This window comes from Trachurus trachurus (assembly GCF_905171665.1).
Source record: "Trachurus trachurus genome assembly, chromosome: 21".
Taxonomy (NCBI): Eukaryota; Metazoa; Chordata; class Actinopteri; order Carangiformes; family Carangidae; genus Trachurus; species Trachurus trachurus.
In genome coordinates this window covers 7,803,889-7,822,884 of record NC_139899.1, presented here as the reverse complement: position 1 = coordinate 7,822,884, position 18,996 = coordinate 7,803,889, and the positions used below count along the sequence as shown (strand labels likewise).

Below are 18,996 nucleotides of genomic sequence, written 5' to 3'. Positions count from 1 at the left end.
TGCATACACTATTACAAAACAAATTAGCATTTAATCAAACTAATTGCTATATAATGAATCCCGGGCATTTGTAGGCCCCAAGGTTTTGGGGCCTCCGGCAGTTCCTTTGCTTGGCTGGAAATTCAGCTTTGAGTAATAGACTCACTCACAATGAGGATAGGCCTATTGAAATCTACAGTCCGTCCACAGTAGAACAACATGTAATATCAGAACACTGCCTATAATATTATGTTTTGATATCAAATAAAAACATTAGAGGGTTTCAGATTTGTGAAAAGACAAAGTGACAGGATAATGAGGAACCGAAGCCCATGTTTTGATCTATTTTCCATTAGCATCGAAACTCTGTCACACACAATGGTATCTCTGCAGAGCTCCACACGACAACAAAGTGAACAATGCTGCATTAAGTGCAACAATAATTATCTCATGTGTACTGCTGTATTTTAGAAACTCGGGGGAGTACAATACTTCTTTTCATTCAGTCTGTGTCCACCATGCTGCTGCTCAGTTTCAGATTGTCAACAGCAGAGCCAAGTCCCCACTTGGGAATTGCCCAAGTCAGTCCTGTTACCTTTGCTAAATTTGGTGTGAGATGTAACACGGGAAAAATGCTCCATCAATCACGGTGCAGATGCAGAAAGTGAGGACTGGGGTGAGGTTCACAGGCTGAGAAATAAACCAGTGGAAACTCTGCCAGCAACCATTTCCTGGGTGAGATGATGGGAAAACTTCCTCATTCTCTCTGGGGACATTATTTGTGAACACACCGACGTTCTCCAGAGCCCTAAGTTTTAGAGCGGAACCCATTCACTTGGTCGGGGTGTTTTGAGCGTTTCTAAAGTGAAATCCTCTTTTGCCTCTGTTGCCTGCTCCATCAGATAAAGTCTGCCTGCAGAGGCTTAAGTGTGTCAATGAACGGGGAGGGGAGGATCAATGATAAGTGCAGCTTACCTTCTCAACTGCTCCGCACCAGCCAAATAGAGATTAAACCATTTCAACCTAATAGCACATGTCAGTCAAAAAGTCACACTTGAATACTTGTACTCCCCTCTCCCCTCTCCCCTGCCCCCACTCTGTCACCTCCCATTTTCTAATTACACTCACTGGAACGATGCTGCAATTTAGAAAAAGAAAAAGAAAAATGCAAAGCATTCACAACTCAGGGAGCAGAGACCTCTTTGAACCACATCACAGACTGAGCTGAGATCTGTTATTGTGACACCCATTTCTCCGAATCCTCTGCTAAAACTCACTTTGAAGGCTACTGTTTGTAAGGCATTCAAAAACACATACACACGTACAAACATGCATGCACACAATCACAGATCAAAGGCCCGGGGGGACTAAAAATACGTAAAATACAGCTGTCTGTCTAAACAGCAGCTTTTGTAAACGGTGCTCATTTCTTTCTCTAATCACTGTTGTGGACATGGCAAAATTGCCCACTGTTCCAGAGAATTACTTGACTGAACCCCACAACCGAAGCTTTGATTTGTTGTTCATCCATTTCAGATGTGAATACAACCTGTGGTCTGTAAATGAGAGCTTGTGTTGTTCCACCAGTGTCCCTTATTTAGACATCACAGTGCTCATTAGGTGGATCAAGCTGATATCAAAGTCAGAACACAGACGTCGATGTTTCAGTGAATGTCGGGGCCATCAACAGTGTCTCTTTAATGATATGTCTGCCGTCTGTTTTCTGTTCAGCTGCATTGTTATTTCTCTTTCATTTCTCCGGCACCTTATCAGTTGACCTCAGCTTTAATGGCTCCATCACTGTCCTCCTTCATATAGGCTAATGATTGTATAAAATGACTCAACTTTTTCTGTTATTCAAAGGAATGGGCTGCCATCATGTCTCTGTGTACAGACTAAAGACAAACTCTTGTAACTTGGGCTGCTGTTGTTAGGGAACAAACTTCTTTAAATCCAATAAAAAGCAGAGCAGATCTGCTAACGTAGCCAAAACTCTATAGCTGTAGACTCACAAACTAATATAACTCAGTAATGATGCAGTGGGGTCTTTGGCAGCAGAGTTACAGTAACAGTTACTGGAGGTACTAAGCTAGTTAGCTCAGCATGTTTCTGATTACAGCCTCTATCAGGAAGATAAATTGAATCCATTCCTCCCAGTTCTTCTTCCTTTTCTTTTTGAAAGTCTAAAAAACATTCACTACCTGCAACTAAATGTACATTAGGGTTAGAGATGAGAAATCCAATGTGACCTGCTAAGGGCCGTCACTGTGGCCGCCAGTGGAGGAGCTCAGAGAAGGATTATTTAAGTAGAATGAAATAAGAAATTTGTGGGGGTTTTTTTTTTACAACTGACCTGAATCTAGGCTGGAGACATTAATAACTTAGTTGTTGTGTCTGTATTTTAGGAGACATGTCAGTCGTTCACATCCTGTGTTTTGGATCTTGTTGGTGAGACCACAGTCACCACATGGACACTGTGCTCTGAAAACTCACAGGAGATGCCAGATAAATAAGTCGTAAGATGTATATATTCTGCAGCGCAGCAGTTTAGACGGGCGGCATAAACAAAGAGGTGATGTGTCCCCCACAGAGACAGCTCCTGTGATAGGTGGTGAGTTCATTTATAGCAGAGTCTCTCTTATTGTCTTTTATTCTCTTTTGAAGTATGATTAAAGAATCTCTCATGCCATTTGATATTTCAGTGGGATAGTAGTGCTATTGAGCAGCACAGTGCAGGGGTTGTGTGGTGGGCGCAGGGAATTCATTCAAATATAGCTTATCAAAGTCTATGAAGGATGGAGCCAGCAAACTGCATCTAGAGGTTTGTGGGTAATATTCTGCAACTTGCAGAGACCCAGCTATGTTTATTTTATGTTCCGTGTCTCTGGCTTCATTTCAATGCACCACACTTGTCACATCCAGCAGGTGGACATTGTCATGTTTATGGTGATGTTCATGATATGAATCTATGCTCTTCCAGGTTTACACCAGATATGGGAAATGCTACACTTTTAACGGCAACAAGACCACATCGAGGAAAACCAAGCAGGGCGGAATGGGGAACGGGCTGGAGATCATGCTGGATATACAACAGGATGAGTATCTGCCCATCTGGAGAGAGACAAGTAAGCCTCCATTGTATTTGTCCATTGCAATCCTATACTGTGGTACAGCATGAGATACCTCTGCTGAGTTTTAAATAGAAAATAACCATTTCCATCCATTTCTCTGGTTCATACACTGTAAATAATGCAGTTTTTGATTGCATTCCCACAACATGAGAAATGTGATTTGTAAAAGGAGATTCCTGAACAAAATATACCACCTTGGATTTGTGCTTGCATTCTCGTTGTCACATAATATTAATCCCTGCTGGCTTATTTTTCAAACATGACTGAAATATGGTTTGGAGTTTGCATCAAACCGAGTCCAAGCTGTCAGATGAGGCAGCAATCTGATATTCCCTTGTACTCTGCCTTTGCAACGCTCCGTGCTCCTTCTGTGATTCATCCTGAAGATGAGACATCCCTGGAGGCCGGCATCCGAGTTCAGATCCACAGTCAAGACGAGCCTCCCTACATCCACCAGCTGGGCTTCGGAGTCTCTCCAGGCTTCCAGACCTTTGTTTCATGTCAGGAGCAGAGGGTAGGTCGTCTTCATCACAGTACACCATCCCCACTTCCCCTCCCCCCACCAGCAGATTACTCCTCTCCCTGAAATCGTTCGCCCCCGGTGGTTAAAACTGGGGTCTAATAAATCTCTGTGTGCTTAGCTGACTTACCTGCCCCAGCCCTGGGGGAACTGCCGCTCCACCAGCAAAGAGAAGTTCCCAGGATACGACACATACAGCATCAGCGCCTGCCGCTTGCTCTGTGAGACCAACGAGGTCCTGCGAGTTTGCAGCTGCAGAATGGTCCATATGCCTGGTAAGATCCTGCCTTTGTATTTACACACAGCCTCGGCATGAATTAAGAGGCATTCAAATCAGTAATTCATGCTGCAAAATTAATGTCAAGTAAGCAGAATGGCAGGTAGTGAAAACCCAAGAACAGTGAACCATGACCATGTTGCTAACAAAAACTTTTTGTGTTTTGTGATGATGTCAAGGTCACAGAACAGCTTGTGCACGTAACACGTACACAAAACTAACATTGAGAGATTAAAAAAAAAAAAATCTCAGCAAAGTCAGTATTTTCAAGTACTTCCTATTGTTTTTGAAATTGGTTGCTCTTGCATAATTGAAAAAGCAGCCAGCCGACCCAGTATTTGCATGATATTAAATGACCCATTGAGCAAAGAAGCCATCATTTTTGGCCCACTTGAAAAATTGCAGCCCAGATATAATTTGGGCTGCCACATGCCTGACCTTGATGCTTGATATCTGGAGTGGGATGCTCTTCAGCGGTGCTGCCAGCTCTCCGGGTACAGTGACACATCCGCCCATAGTCTCTGAGCTTTGGATCCTTTCGCTCATCCATCTCAGCTGTTTGGAAATTGCTGTGTTGTGCTCCTGTACCCAACATCAATTATTATGATTGATTGACATTATTGGTCTTGTCTGTTTTCATGTTTATCTTCTACTGGTTGATGTGGCGCAAAATGAGTCAGGATCTGTGGATGTCTCATGAATCAGAGATGAAAGAAGAGAGAGGCTCAGTTTAGTGTAAGCAATTAGTGATAGTATTTGATATAGAAAAATATCTAGCTGCATGAATGGGTAAGTCGGTCCAAATCTCCTGTGAATACAGACTGAAATAAACACATAAAACGACTTAATGGAAAACAGCACTTTTAACTAGTACATAAACACACATTCTTAATGAAGCAGTTACTTCTGGTTGAATTATTTTCGACTGAGCAGCTGTGCAGATGTGTGATGGTAAGAGCACCACAGAACTCTAATAATCAAGTCAGATACTGGACGTGGACGACGGGAAACATCTGTACGTGTGTCAGGCAGATCGTCTTTCCGCGAGGACGCTCGCCACTGTAATTCCATGTAGCCAGTTTTTCTCTTCAGCTTGTGTTTGTGCTTTGGCAGTGAGGGCAACAAACACAACACAGACTCGGTTGGTGTGTGCGTCATCACGGCCAGAGAGCAGGAAGTCAAAGAGCTGAATCACTAAATGCAAGCTGTTAGTCTGACGTGTCTAACAAGTGGGCATTTTAGGAGCGGTAGCATTTGAAGTTAAGGCAGGAAACTTACGATGTAGCATGAATCATTTCCATTTCCATATCTCCACAGTGCACCTGACTCTATTTAGCACAACTGAAAATATCTGGAGTTCTATGAATAAACAACACAGAGAAATTAAGTTTTGATACGACTTTACCTCCATACTGCAGCAACTGAACTAATGAGTCATAGAGTTTTGACAAAGACAAACTATTGAATATAAATATTGTAGGTCCCATGTTGCATATTTAAATATCTCACATTCACAAGCTGTAAGAGCTGGACCAACGTGCTGTTCTGATCCGTGGAGAGAAATCACAGCAAATCATTGATCTCAGGCTGTGAGCTGGACACGTCTCTAATCAGTTTGTGTGCTCTGCAGGGTGACTGCAGCTACCTCACTACAAGACTCTGACTTTGGAGTAACAAAGTGAGCTCAAGGTTTTGGGAAAACTAGCTAACTCACCCATTAACTTCTTATCGGTGCATAGAATTAGTCGTATTTTCTTTACCGCTCATTCTTTTTCCTTTCTCCCTCTATGTCTTTTTGTCTTACACAGCTGCAAAGCCAATTCACCTGGATATCAGATCCAAACCTGTCAAAGGTCTTCTGTCTCACCAGTCAGCTGTCTGGAGAAATAGCACCTTTCTCAAAAATACTCATTGTTGGAACAATTTTTCAAATCAATGAGACAAGTAAAAAAAAAAAAAAACCTGTACTTCAGAAACCCATGAAACTTTAGAATTAATAGATAGTAAGTTCTGCTCACAGAGGTGTTCAGAAGGCAGCAGAGCCTCTTTGCCTTCTGTGGTGATGTATTACATCAGATATGATATTTGTTATATCAGATATAATAAACGTGGTAGTTTGCCCATTGTGGCTTTAGGGGAGATCTTAGGTGGTGCGGGAGGCAGCTCACAATAGTTGACTGCACTTATCAATAGAGAATACATTTACTGTTGCATATTCAGTGCACTGAAATTCCTTCAGTGGGTTCAAGGAAGCTGTTGGTTCGGTAGCTCGCCAAGGGAGCAAAAGGACAACTTGTGAATTGAAAATCTTTTTAAAGCCTTAGTGTGACAACACCATGCTGTATCAGTGAAAAGTTTGCCCTTTGCCTCATGCAATTTGCAGTATCTGTTTTTTTTTCATCATGTGCTGGCACAGCAGCAATGTTAGTTTGATGTTACAGATTTATGTTTTTCAGCTTTGAGGTTGTTTCTGAGGAAACAAGTGTTTCTTACTCAAGTTGACAATCCAGCAGCTGTTAAACTGTCTAATTAATATTCTGGCAGATTTGTATCATCATCTGTTTACATAATTCTACACATTGGTTTACAGCCTGTTGTGTCTTGTTTTTTCTCTTTTTCATGTCGAATCATGTTGATCATGTTGTTTTCAGGTCATTATTGTTACTAATTCTGTCCTTCAGATTATGTTTTCACTGACATATTTGTGCGTGTGATTGTTTGTTAGGTGGATTCCCTAAAAAAAAAAAAACTTCTCAAACTTCTAAAAGTTTCTTTGCAACTAGGTCCAAGGAAGAGTCGCTGCGACTGGAAGGTGGTTCGCACCACCATGTGACCATTAATAAAGCATTTCATGTTTTTGCACATAGCTCCTGCACTGTGTGGCGTAGAAGCAAAGCTGTGTTTTCCTGAATTCTTTGGTTTGAGATTAATATTTTAGTGTTCTAGCCTATTTCTATATTTGGATGACCACCCAAAAAATGCTATTAAGTTGTTCTTGCTCTTGATATGTAGACAGCATACACAGACACTATGAAGCTTTTTCCTTCTCACTCTAAATATTTAGAAAAAAGAAAAAAACACAGGGCATTTTAATGTCCTATTAATGTTTAATGTGTTTTTTTTTTGGTGTTTTTTTGCTCCGAAAATAATGTTTATTGATGAATTACCTGATGTCAATACATTTCTACTCTTTGAGAAAAACGTATAAGCATAAATCATGTAGAGAGTAGAATAAGTCTAACTCTATTCAGAGGGACTCACTCTTCCGGTCATCAGCCATTATTTCACTGTGTATCAATTAACATTTCTTAGTGACTGGGAAGGAGTCTTCCACAAAACATTAACCTCACGAGCATTTCACAGGCAGACAAACACACCTCTGCCAATTAATTCGTTGCTGATGAATACCTGTCATTAATGGCCTGGGCAATATGTTTGTCTGCGAGGAAGTGACTCATTGATTGGTTTTTAAAGACTTTCTAAATATGCCTCACGGGTGGAGCCACCATGCTCCATTTCTCAGTGCAATCAAGGATAGACGTCCAAGATGGCCCGGGCTCTATGGATAGAAGTCATCCTCTGTGTGCCTGCCTTCATTTGGAGATGAATGATAAGCTGTGGAGTGTTGTTCACAGCCTCGGTTCCTCATTGCAGCAGACACGGGTCACTGATCATTTTGTTTCTGATTGATCAGACTCATTTTCTGTTCTTTTCTCCAGGAACTGCAGATATCTGCCCTCCCAGTAAAATCAACTGTGTTGACAAAGCACTCGGTAAGAAACAATCTTCCTTCATTTCTTTTCTCATTACAATAGATTCCCTCAAAGGGAAATGGAAACACAATCAGTAAATATGATAAGGATTTTTTTTCTGTTACACAAATAACTGGAGGTAGAATGGATATTTTGAAATGACTTTTCCTCATTGTGATTTAGTCACTTTAGAACTTGATGGCTGTGCTGCCGCCATTGTTGAACTGTTAATATTTAACCGGCGCTGTGTTCTTTGTATCCGCACCAGCCTTACCCCCGCCCCCACCTACACCCCCACGCTCAGCCTTAACTCCAACCTCACTCTCCTGCACCAGGCATCGCGGCTGAACAAAGGTTTCAAACGCATAACAGCCGCAGTAAAAAAAGAAAAAAAAGGGTTTTTTAAAGGCATCGCATACATATAAGTAGAATTATCATCCCTCAGCCAAAAAAGCCAGAAATTTAATTATGTCTCTCTTCACTGAATTCGAACCCCATTTAAATATGGCTGAATGAAATCTTAGATATATCTTACAAGAATGGGTCATATTCATGTGAGTCATATTACTGAATCAAATGGTGTGAATAAATCCACCCACCCACCATGAAAGGTAACAAATTAAAATAAAATTTATATATTTATATTGTAAAGGTGTTTTGTTCTTACATCAGACAAAGAATAGTAGAATGTGCCACCGTGCTCCTGCATACAAATAACCTAATTTTTAGAGTTATATAATACGTAAGTCATCAAATTATAATTACTGCTTTCATTGCTCCCTCTGCCCGTTTTTGTTTGGACCGAATGCATTTAGAATTTGAAAACAGAGGCTGGAAAAAGCTATTTACTCTCCTGTGGACGTGGTGTTGTTTTAGAGGTAGAATTATGAATTTGTATTTCTTATTGTGTGAGCAGTGCACATCTGCATGTTAATAGGGTGGAAGCTCAGGTAGCATTTTGCAGAACCCTCTCTAGCACTTACTGTACTTTAGCCATATTCTCTGATGCTGTAACCGAGTCACTGTAAACACCATCAAACATGGTCGGACTAGCACATCTCTTTAAATATGCAGATATTGTTCTGTTAATGTCATGCAGTCTGTTTCTAACCACTACCAGACAAGTCCATAAAACTAGACAATATGTAGCACATTTTGTTGAGATGATTTTGTTAAATATTGATTTGTTATTTAAAGGCCATAATGAATTTGTACAATTTGTACAATACAACTGGGAGAAGCATTTAACAACTAGTAGTTTTCTGGAATTGGAGGTAATATAATTTAATGATGCTGAGTGCTGGCACAAACTATTGCTTCTTCTCACAGGAAAAACCTCGGAGAGAGAGAGAGAGACAAAATGCCTTTACACCATAAATACACTCACACAAAATACGTATATCTGTATAACTGTATAACTATAGCAGACAACTGACTTTCTGTACATTGTGACCACTTATTATAGATTATACACAGTCTGTGCTTAAACTGCAGTGAGTGTTAACAGGTAATGACTATGTTCTTAAGTATTGTTGCTATGGTTACCTTTAGTCTAATAGGCCCTGTGCATATAGAAGGCTGAACTATTCATTAACACTATATTTGGAGTCGGGTGACGTAATGTTGGTTTTTAACAGACACCTGCTGAGATCGGATCAGATCAGAAACACATCATGCCTGTGGCCATGAACTATAATAACAGACAACTTTAAAGCTGCACCAATCAATATTGTTATTTTTTACAACGGATCAAAGGATTATGTGTGATGTGAAAAGAGCTGCACATAGTGGCAAAACCACACATCATTATCACCAAGGCTGCAGTGTCATTCAACTCTACATGTTAGCGTCTCCTCTCTCTCTCTCTCTGTCTCTCCCCATGTTTTTTTATATGGGGAGGAAGAGTGATGAATGTGTATGTGTGTCTATAAGTGTTTATTGTGCAGTGTTTTGGTGGTGTCTTGTGTTTTTCTGTGATTCTCTGACAGAGTGTTTGCCAAAATAAAATCAGCGCTAAACTAACCCACTCAGTATCCATTTCCATTGTGTTGCAGCACAGCTACAAAAGAACAGTGGGGACACCTGTCCATGCGAGACGCCCTGTAATCTCACACGTTACGGTAAAGAGCTCTCCATGGTCAAAATCCCCAGCAAGGGCTCAGCTCGCTATCTCTCCAGGAAATACGACAAGTCAGAGGACTACATCAGGTGCGAGAGCGAACCTTCAACACGACTAAACTCACTTATGAGCAGTGATGTGGGGCCCAATAAAAAGGACCATAAACTCTGACCTCCAATCTCTGATCACTAACAGACAACCATAAATATAAACAAAAATCAATTCTTGTTCATGGAAGCATCAATTTATGTTTTCATCTAGTAATGGGCAGCTGATTGTCGGGCACCTGTTTAAATGCATAATGGTTTCTTTAACTTTTAGGGGGTATTTAACTGAACAAAAAAAATCAGAGGCCCATGATCAGGGAAGGCGCACCAAGCAAAGGATTAGGGGGCCCTCAAATTAATCTGGAAAAAGAGAAACCTACAGACCCTCAATTTGGCACATATTGAGATGACAACCCACTAAAAAAAAGTCACCATACAATGACCAGCTGCTGCCCAAAAGCCTCTAATGATGTGTGTGTGTCTCCCTAAGAAAGATGTTGTCAACACAGCAGCTGTAAGGCTGGTCCAGGAAGGAAGTTAATATCATCTGTAAATTGTAGCTACAGAGATAAGGTCACACTGTCTCCTCTTAAACTACCTGATCCCATTGATACACATCAGGCACACACACACACACACACACACACACACACACACACACACACACACACACACACTGCAACATCTCTCTTGGTTACAAATGTACATGTTTCTCAACCTTTGTTGTTCAATAGATAGGTGTGTGTGTGTGTGTGTGTGTGTGTGTGTGTGTGTGTGTGTGTGTGTGTGTGTGTGTGTGTGTGTGTGTGTGTGTGTAAAGGGGGGACACTCAATGCGCATCTCTGCCTGTGCACCCAACCAAATTACACCAGTGTAGGATTGCCACTACACATAAAGCCTCTCACAGCATGGCTAATTTTAACTCCATTAATTTTCATGTGATTTTGGTGACCTTGTACAGATTTTTAGCAACACCATTAGGTCAGGATTAAAACCCCTGGGGAAAAAAAAAACTTTTGAGTGCCTTCAAAACTGATGACCATTTTTATGAAATGGAGATCATAAATATCCAACACAGAATTTATGATCTCCATCAGGTGAGTGTGAAACTTTAAGGTGACCCCATGACCTTTCTACTGTGCCAAGAAAAAAATTAAAAAATGAATCAAGGCCTAATAGATCAAAGTCTAATAAGTTGATTGTTGTGAAATTTACTAGATGCAAAATGGTCCCCAGAGAATAGAAATTTATAATTTTTTACTCTCTTGTAAATCAAAATGTCAATTTTGTGGACTCATTTCAAAATCTAATTTCCAAAGAATATTGGCAGTAAATTAGGGGATGAACTTCCTGACCTTCATGGCTTTCCCTGTAGTGCCCCCTTTAGGACAAACAATTTCTAAGGTTGTGGGAATAGCACAGCCATTGAAATATTAAGCTCTTAAGTTTATTCTTGACACAATCATTTAAAGACAGTGTCTGCTTACTTGGTTTTCTTGGGCTTGTTCAGTATCTGCCATCTAATAAGTACTTAAAGTGCATATTTTGTACAGATGAGTGAAATGCAACTGAAAGCTCTACAAAAAACCTAGTACACTACATTAAGATTATTTTTTTGAATGTCATTATATTGTTTTTTCCATGTGGCACTCTGTCAGGTATAAAGTAGCATCTACCCCTAACAAGGCTTTAGCTGTTAATCACGTTCTACAATATGTTTTATGGAGCATTCAATACTATTTTGATAATAATGTATTCAGCACATTAAAAGTGTGTTTATGCTCTAATTCCTAATCATCGAGCATGTGTTATAGTGTAAACAGGTCTAAACCGAGGAGCTCATGATGCCTCACAAAGCTTAATATTGCCAGACTGTCTAAATCCAAAGAGATCACAGACATGGTAGTGACGGTGCGTGCTGTCAGTGCTCCTTCTGCTCATCTCAGTTAAACCCAGAAACACCTCATTATCTCACGGTCGCTGGTTAGATCTGTGTAAAGCACTGTAGGCGTGACAAACCCATCACGACAATTTAAAGAGATGACTTTTTTTCTTTTTTAAACAAATTTGTTCAATTTGGTATTATTGTTATTATCTAAAACAAAATCAAAAGTGCATTTCTTCTCATTCGTATGCCATTCACACTCTTCACCCTTGTTTTTCCAGAGACAACTTCCTGGTCTTAGACATCTTCTTTGAAGCTCTGAACTATGAAACAATTGAGCAAAAGAAAGCCTATGATGTTGCAGGTTTATTAGGTAAGATTGCATTTTTCTGTCCTCTGAATATCAAGCAGATATTTCCAGTGCAGAGTGAAAGGCGTTGTTATAGTAGCAGCAATCTCTTTTCATTGCCATTAGCAGCAAACAGGAACAGTTATGGTGCTGTGTCCATTATGATTTCCCTTAAATACTCTCTCCTTTCAGGTGACATTGGTGGACAGATGGGCTTATTCATCGGAGCCAGCATCCTGACAATCTTAGAAATACTGGATTATGTCTATGAGGTACTGTGTCTGTGAAAGCCCACGCACACACACACACACACACACACACACACACACACACACACACACACACACACACACACACACACACACACACACACACCAGCTAATCACAATATGAAATCAGACCTAGAGTGGCTGGGGTGTAATTAGTAATAATTAACAGTTACTGCGCTGCTCTTTTTCACAGTAGTCACTGTTTACAAAACACATTAGTGCTCCATCATTTATCCTAATTTTGCTCAATGTTCCTTTTTTTCCCCTTTAACTGTTACTGGGCGTCTCAGTGTCTCGATGTTCTTCACAGACGTAATCATCAAAAATCTAGTAGTGCAAATGTTATCACGTATAATTCATGTGAGAAGTTTCATTTCCAGGCAGGAGAAACTAATATCCGCTGTGCTCAGGACATGCTACTAACTCTGATCATGAAATGAACTCCTGCCTCAGCTGGATCCCCTTTAAGCCTCCCAGCCAGCTGCCTGCTGACTGCCAAACATGTATGAATAAAGCAGAGTCAGAGGCAGGAACTTTAATGCAGACATCATGGTGAATAAACTCTTCACTCCGCTGCGTCTCTTGTCTCCCCCTCCTCATCTCTGCTCTCTTGCCCTCCCTGCCTCTGTGCTCTGGGTGAAAGCAGGTGATCAAGCACCGGTTACAACGTCTGCTGAGGCCGCAGAAAGAGGAGAAGAAGAACAAGCAGCAGACCAGCACTGTTGCAACAGTGGGTCTGGAGGAAACGAAAGCAAAGGTACAGCACATACTGTACCACAACACAATGCACTAGGCATTATTTTAATGCCAAGTGTACAACTTTCCCTGCAGCACTGTGACTCCATTAGAAAACAAGACAAGAATAATTCAGGGGAAAGCAAATTAATATTTTTCAATTCTTGAAATAATGAAGAGAATAATGTTCCTAATTAATCTCCTCCAGAGCTCAGAGTAATATTCTGCATCTTTATCTTGTAGATGCATATTTTTGAACAATAGACTTCTCTCGCACATCCAGCCATAATTATGTCTCAGTTTCATCCTACAAAATAAAACTATGACTGGGTGTTCATTTTTGAAGTGAGTCAGGGAAACCAAAGGAACAATCTGCTTTATTACCATTTAATTGTTACAGTTGTGAACAAGTTTGGATGTTCTAAGCCTTTAGCTAACATTAAAATGTCTCATGTTCAGTTTAGTGGTCGACAGAATTAGCTCAGAGTGTGGGCAGGAAACTCAAATATTAACGATTCACTGATCATTCATTCAAGTTGACCTGGAGGTGGATTAGGAGAGGAACTTAAAAAAAAAAAAAAGAAGAAGCAGTTTTCACTAAGCTGCTGTCTACTGACCTAGCTACTTGCATCTTTCTATGAGAAACCACAACCAAAGCTGCTTGTCTGGCCAAGTATACGTGTTGCACACACAGTACGTTTAGCAAAGTTTGTCATTTTCAGTCTTTACGCTAAGCTACTAACTCAGCCTCACTCAGATTTCTGATCTCTGCATGATTCATCATTCACAGATGAAACTGTTTTTGAATTTTTATCATCTGACTTAATAAAAACCTGAGTCTGCAGTGCTAAAAATATCCGTTAAATGACATTATCCTCTGCTTCCAACAGGAGCCGAACGACATGACACGGAGTCACCCAGAGGGGGCGTACGCCAACACGATTCTCCCCAACCACCATCACCCTCACCCTCACCACCATCACACTGGACACCACGGGGTGTTTGAGGACTTTGCTTGCTAGAGCCAGCCGTTGTTTCCAGTCCTGGTGACAACAAAGGATATGAGCTGTCTGTGTTGAGCTCAGGCACAGACCCCTGGCATCTCTGTCCTTCCTTTGCTGTCACCAGTGAAAAGCTACAGCCAAAGTCAAACACCAAACTTGTGCTGCTAACAAACCACTTGTACGTGCAGTATGTAGGCACAAATTGGACACAGCTTTTTCTTTCCTTTCTCTTTCTCTTTCTTTCTCTCTCTCTCTCTCTCTCTCTCTCTCTCTCTCTCTCTCTCTCTGGATGGGACCCCTCTCAGCGTTGCCCTGCTTCATGTGAGAATCAGGCAATTCGTGATTTCAGGACCAATTTTTGGTACATGATCACTTCAAGGGGACCACTTGAGGACTGCATGTCACCTTGATCCAGTTTATACTCAAAAAGAAAAAAAAGGAAAAATATAATTTATTTATTCAACTAACATCTCAGATTTTTTTTTTCCTGTCTGTATCCCTCCATTTATCTCTCCTCCAACAATTCCTTCTACTTCATGGAAAACACACTGTACCATATTACACGTTATAAATTATGTAATTATTTAAAGAGGTACTATTATCTATATGTTCTATATTGTATACAAGATGAGAATACTTGAGTAAGCAGATCTTATTCGTGTTACATCCATCTGAGGTATGAGGGGAGTTATTTAGGCTGAAATGTGTGACCTTGGCTTAGCAGAGCCAGGAGCATCTTTCCACATGATTACACTTTGTCTGGTTGTGGTTGAGGTGTTAGCGAGTAGCACTGTACTTGTACATAAAAGTCCAACTTTAAAATGAGAAAGTTCTAAAGGTTCTGTTGTAATTGTTGTTGTTTATATTCAGTTAGTATATAACTTAGGTATTATTGATTTTAGTTATTTATACATTTTAGAAAAGACTTTTATATGACAATAGCATTCACGATTGTAGCAATTACTGTACACTTACAATCATCAGATATGTTAGACCGCCACGCATCAGTACATTTGTCCGGGGAACAGAAGTGGACTGTATGGATCTCGACTATTATCTTTATCTTTATTTCCTATATGTTGTGCAACTTAGTTGTTACCTAAAATACTTTCCAGGACAACCTCCAAATTGTTTGCGAAGGGATGAAGAATGGATGATGTTTTGAGTTATGACATGGTCGTACTCAAATTATTCTTGCTTATTTGATTCATTTCTGCCCGCCACCCCACTCTTCACTTTGGTTAGCATCATAACTTTAAGCTGACATAAGCATAGAGACAGAATTGAATTTTTTGCCAAGTCATCTCCTTCAGCCGTGAGCCAGAACCACTGTAAAAGTATAGCAGTTATTTACAGTGTACACCTGGCATCAGTGTGTGTGTGTGTGTGTGTGTGTTTGCATGTGCACTTTAACATTTTGCACACATTAGACTGACATGGCTCAGCTGAGCTGATCCATGGTTCAGAGTCAGAAGAAAGCTGGCAGAGTTTTATTGCGGTACTAAGGGTTTTCTCTAATAAATTCAGTTCCACAGCTGCACAGAGGAGTGTAATGTAAACATTGCTCTGGAGCCTGAAATATGTTTATTGATTTACTTAAACCTAAAAGGGCAGGACAAGGACACCACAGTTTTAAAAGCACAAGTTTGAAAAGTGGGAATAAAAATGGAAACCTTACATTAGTTAATTTATAATGGCGTCAGTCATCATGATGGAAGGTCGACTTGTTCTGTAGCTGCTTTCAGCCTTTTTCCACAGAATGAAATTAACAACCTGTTACACAAGCAGACTTAAAAAAAAAAAAAAAAAAAAAAACTAAGGTTTTTGTTGATTTGGTTGGTTCTTCCTTGTGTGCTTCTTTTATAAATTTACACTGTTAAACAGTGCCATCAACTTTCCTGACAAATCACGTCAGTCTGTCATTTTGAAGGAAAGTTACACAAATTGTTGAGACAGACAATAATGGGAAAAATTGCTGTAGACACTGGGAGCAGCAAAGGCCTGTCAGTGGAGTGGAGCCAACACTTTGAACCACAGATTTTCAGTTGCCCTGATCCACATACATAGAGTCAGTTAAAAAAAAAAAAAAAAAAGATGGTTACTGTTGTTGTGTCTGTTGTAGTTAAACACATCTGACTGACCAATTATAGCTGGCAAATCCCAATAGTGCTTGAACTTTACTTTAATCATCACTTCCTGGACGAGGCTGAAATTTAGCTCTCTTTCCCAAAACAGCTGAAGAACAATGGAGACAAAAACAAAACCATTGACAACAGCTACATGTTGTGTCTCATTAGGTCTGTGTGGTGGAAAGAGCTGGACTGTGAGTTACCCACATTAACAATAAGCTACTTAAGTTGCTGGACAAACCAGCTAACCTAGCATGACCTGACACCAATACTGACAACAGAATTTGTGTAAGTAGGAAGAGTTAATTGGGCTTCACAATACAGTCTCCTCCTTTTGCCTTCATCACTGGGCTTTAATCTAAAATTATGGTGCTGTCACATTTGCTTTTTTTTTGTTAGTGGTAATTTGCTGGCTCAGTTTATCCTCACTGAGAATGAAATATTCAGAATGATGTTTTATGAGCAAAATGTTAAACTTGTTGCTGTATTACTGTGTTATAATTTTTCCTCTTGTCCCATCATTTATTTAAATGTTGGACTATGCTGAAAGCTAAAAGCTAGAATCACATGCAGTTATCACATGGGACTACATGGGTTTAATAACACAACAGATGCTTTTATCTTGGTTTAGATGTTCAGCATACAGACTGCTAGGTTGCTGTCTTGCTGCACTTTGGGCTTGTTTGTGTAAATACAAACATCACCTGTCTGTGAACACAAATTGTAAGACTAAGTCATTATACAAATGCCAGGGACAGACAAATCTACTCTTAACATCTGTTTGGGAAATGTACATGTAAATCGCAGGTTACCATGTTTACAGATGAAACAATTATTTTTCTGTTAATTTGATTGGTGCGTTTGTGGCCACAGTGTCTCTATACATCACTTCTGCTCACAGTGAGATTCTACAGTCCTCCATCTGTCAAATCCCTTTCTCCTGTCAAGTAATCATGTGCTATACATGGGTGTTTAATATTCATAATCATGTGTCACTTTGACATTTTCAAAAGGTTCCCAATCACAGTCTCTGATGGCATCCTGTACAGGCTCTGCATAACAATCTTCTCCTCTGTCATCAATAATTGTAGCTATCCTCAGACAAGTCACAGGGACTGGTGTGCTGGGATGAATACAGGGTTGATTTATCTCTGTAGGGTTTTGCTTGAATGGTATAGCCTGGAGTCACTGTAGAAAAGATTGTTATCCCCTACATGCTGTGTTTAGCTAAGCTGTAAAACACAACCTGGTTAATTCTCAATCCAAAAACCTTTAGAAATACAGATGAGGTGATGTTAGAGCAGCAGTCTGTGTGAAGTGCCACAGGGTTGAGTGGTGGCCAGCAGGTTTGTACTGTAGCAGATGGGACAACTTCCCTGCTTGGTAACATGTAGCTCACATTCCTGAGATTCCGGTAGCCGCCACACTAATCTCTGTTCTTGCACAGCTCTTTAAGTCCACCTTTTTATAGCTCCATAACATTCAGCCTGTGTATGCTCATTAAATTATCCATAAAAATCAATTTAATCCAACCAGCCACTGATGTTTATTTCAAATATCTGCTATTTGTCCTTTCCCCCCCTAGCTGAACATTTTTTTTCGCAAAGACCTGAGAGGTCATCTTAGAAGAGAAAAATATAAGTGCAGGGAGATGCAAGCAGCTGTCAGGAATTCATATAATTTCATCCCATGTCTGACAGAAATGCTAATGGACCATCACTGCAGTAACGAGGAATGCTTAGTTTTGTACAGAAGTGTGATCTTGTGATTATATCCTCTGTTAGAACACATTTTATAAATGTTAAATATGGTAAATACAATGACCATTAAAGTTTAGATAAAAACCAGTGCTTTCTAAACCCAGAGCCTAGTTCACTTTGTAATTTCATGTTGTCTATTTTTTCTGTACAACACACTTCAGTTTTACCACCCATGTGAAAGCCTTTTCACCTCAAGGATTCTGGAGGCAACTGAAGACAACACAAAGGTACTGTAAGTTTTGGGAAGACAAGTCAAACAACGTTATTTGAGGAAGTATCATTATCTACTTAAAATAAATTTGTTAACTATTCTTATAATTACCTAGAAAGGTGTGTGTAGTTCTGCTTCACATACCCTCCAGGTGAACCCAAATTGTTGTGAAAAAGCCGCATTTTCTAGGACTGGTTCCTAGAGGACTTGAAACAACTGTGTCCCCGTGTAGGAGGAGAAAGTCCTGGGATCCGACATAAAACGAAGTACAAAATAATGACTTACAATTAACTCCCAGCTGCTCTGTAGTTATGTGGTTTTACAGCATGCCTCAGGGTAGTGCATATGGACCCCTGAAATAACTAAAGCTGTAATTAAGGTTTCAACATTTTCCCTGTTTTTACCCAACCCCAGACATCAGGAATACCTCTGCTCTGACATGAGAGGGAATGTAAACTGCAGTCCCACTGAACACATGCTCTCAAGCTCACATGAATGCTATAACTACATTTATTGGAATTGTAATATGATTTCTAGTTCAGCAACACTGTTCACCAGCAACAAGCCCACCAGCACCGTTCAAGCTGCAGATAGTAAACATGCTCTTCTGCTGACACCTAAAGGACAAACTGGATTTTGTAGCTACAGCACATAAAAATACTATTTTATTATCCTAAAAGAAACACACACACAATAAAGATGAGAAACAGTTATTTTTATATTCAAATATTCTTTATTTAAAAATTACAATAATTCACAGTTCATTGGGAATTACAGCAAAAAAAAAAAAAATTAAACATACTCAGCATTAATTAAAATGTATTGCTTT

At 40.0% G+C, this 18,996-nt stretch overlaps 1 protein-coding gene across 1 annotated transcript in view; it reads left to right on the top strand.

The window, feature by feature from the left end:
• asic4a (acid-sensing (proton-gated) ion channel family member 4a) overlaps positions 1-14,085 on the top strand; it is a gene marked incomplete at its 3' end in the record, with an annotated part of 74,380 nt that extends 60,295 nt beyond the window's left edge. Inside the window, exons 2-10 of the mRNA XM_083996348.1 lie at positions 2,960-3,104; positions 3,497-3,624; positions 3,752-3,905; positions 7,627-7,680; positions 9,714-9,867; positions 11,992-12,083; positions 12,252-12,331; positions 12,975-13,085; positions 13,954-14,085. Coding sequence (XP_083852474.1) covers positions 2,960-3,104; positions 3,497-3,624; positions 3,752-3,905; positions 7,627-7,680; positions 9,714-9,867; positions 11,992-12,083; positions 12,252-12,331; positions 12,975-13,085; positions 13,954-14,085 — 1,050 coding nt within the window. The remainder of the gene's footprint in view (positions 1-2,959; positions 3,105-3,496; positions 3,625-3,751; positions 3,906-7,626; positions 7,681-9,713; positions 9,868-11,991; positions 12,084-12,251; positions 12,332-12,974; positions 13,086-13,953) is intronic.
• Positions 14,086-18,996: the final 4,911 nt, after the last annotated feature.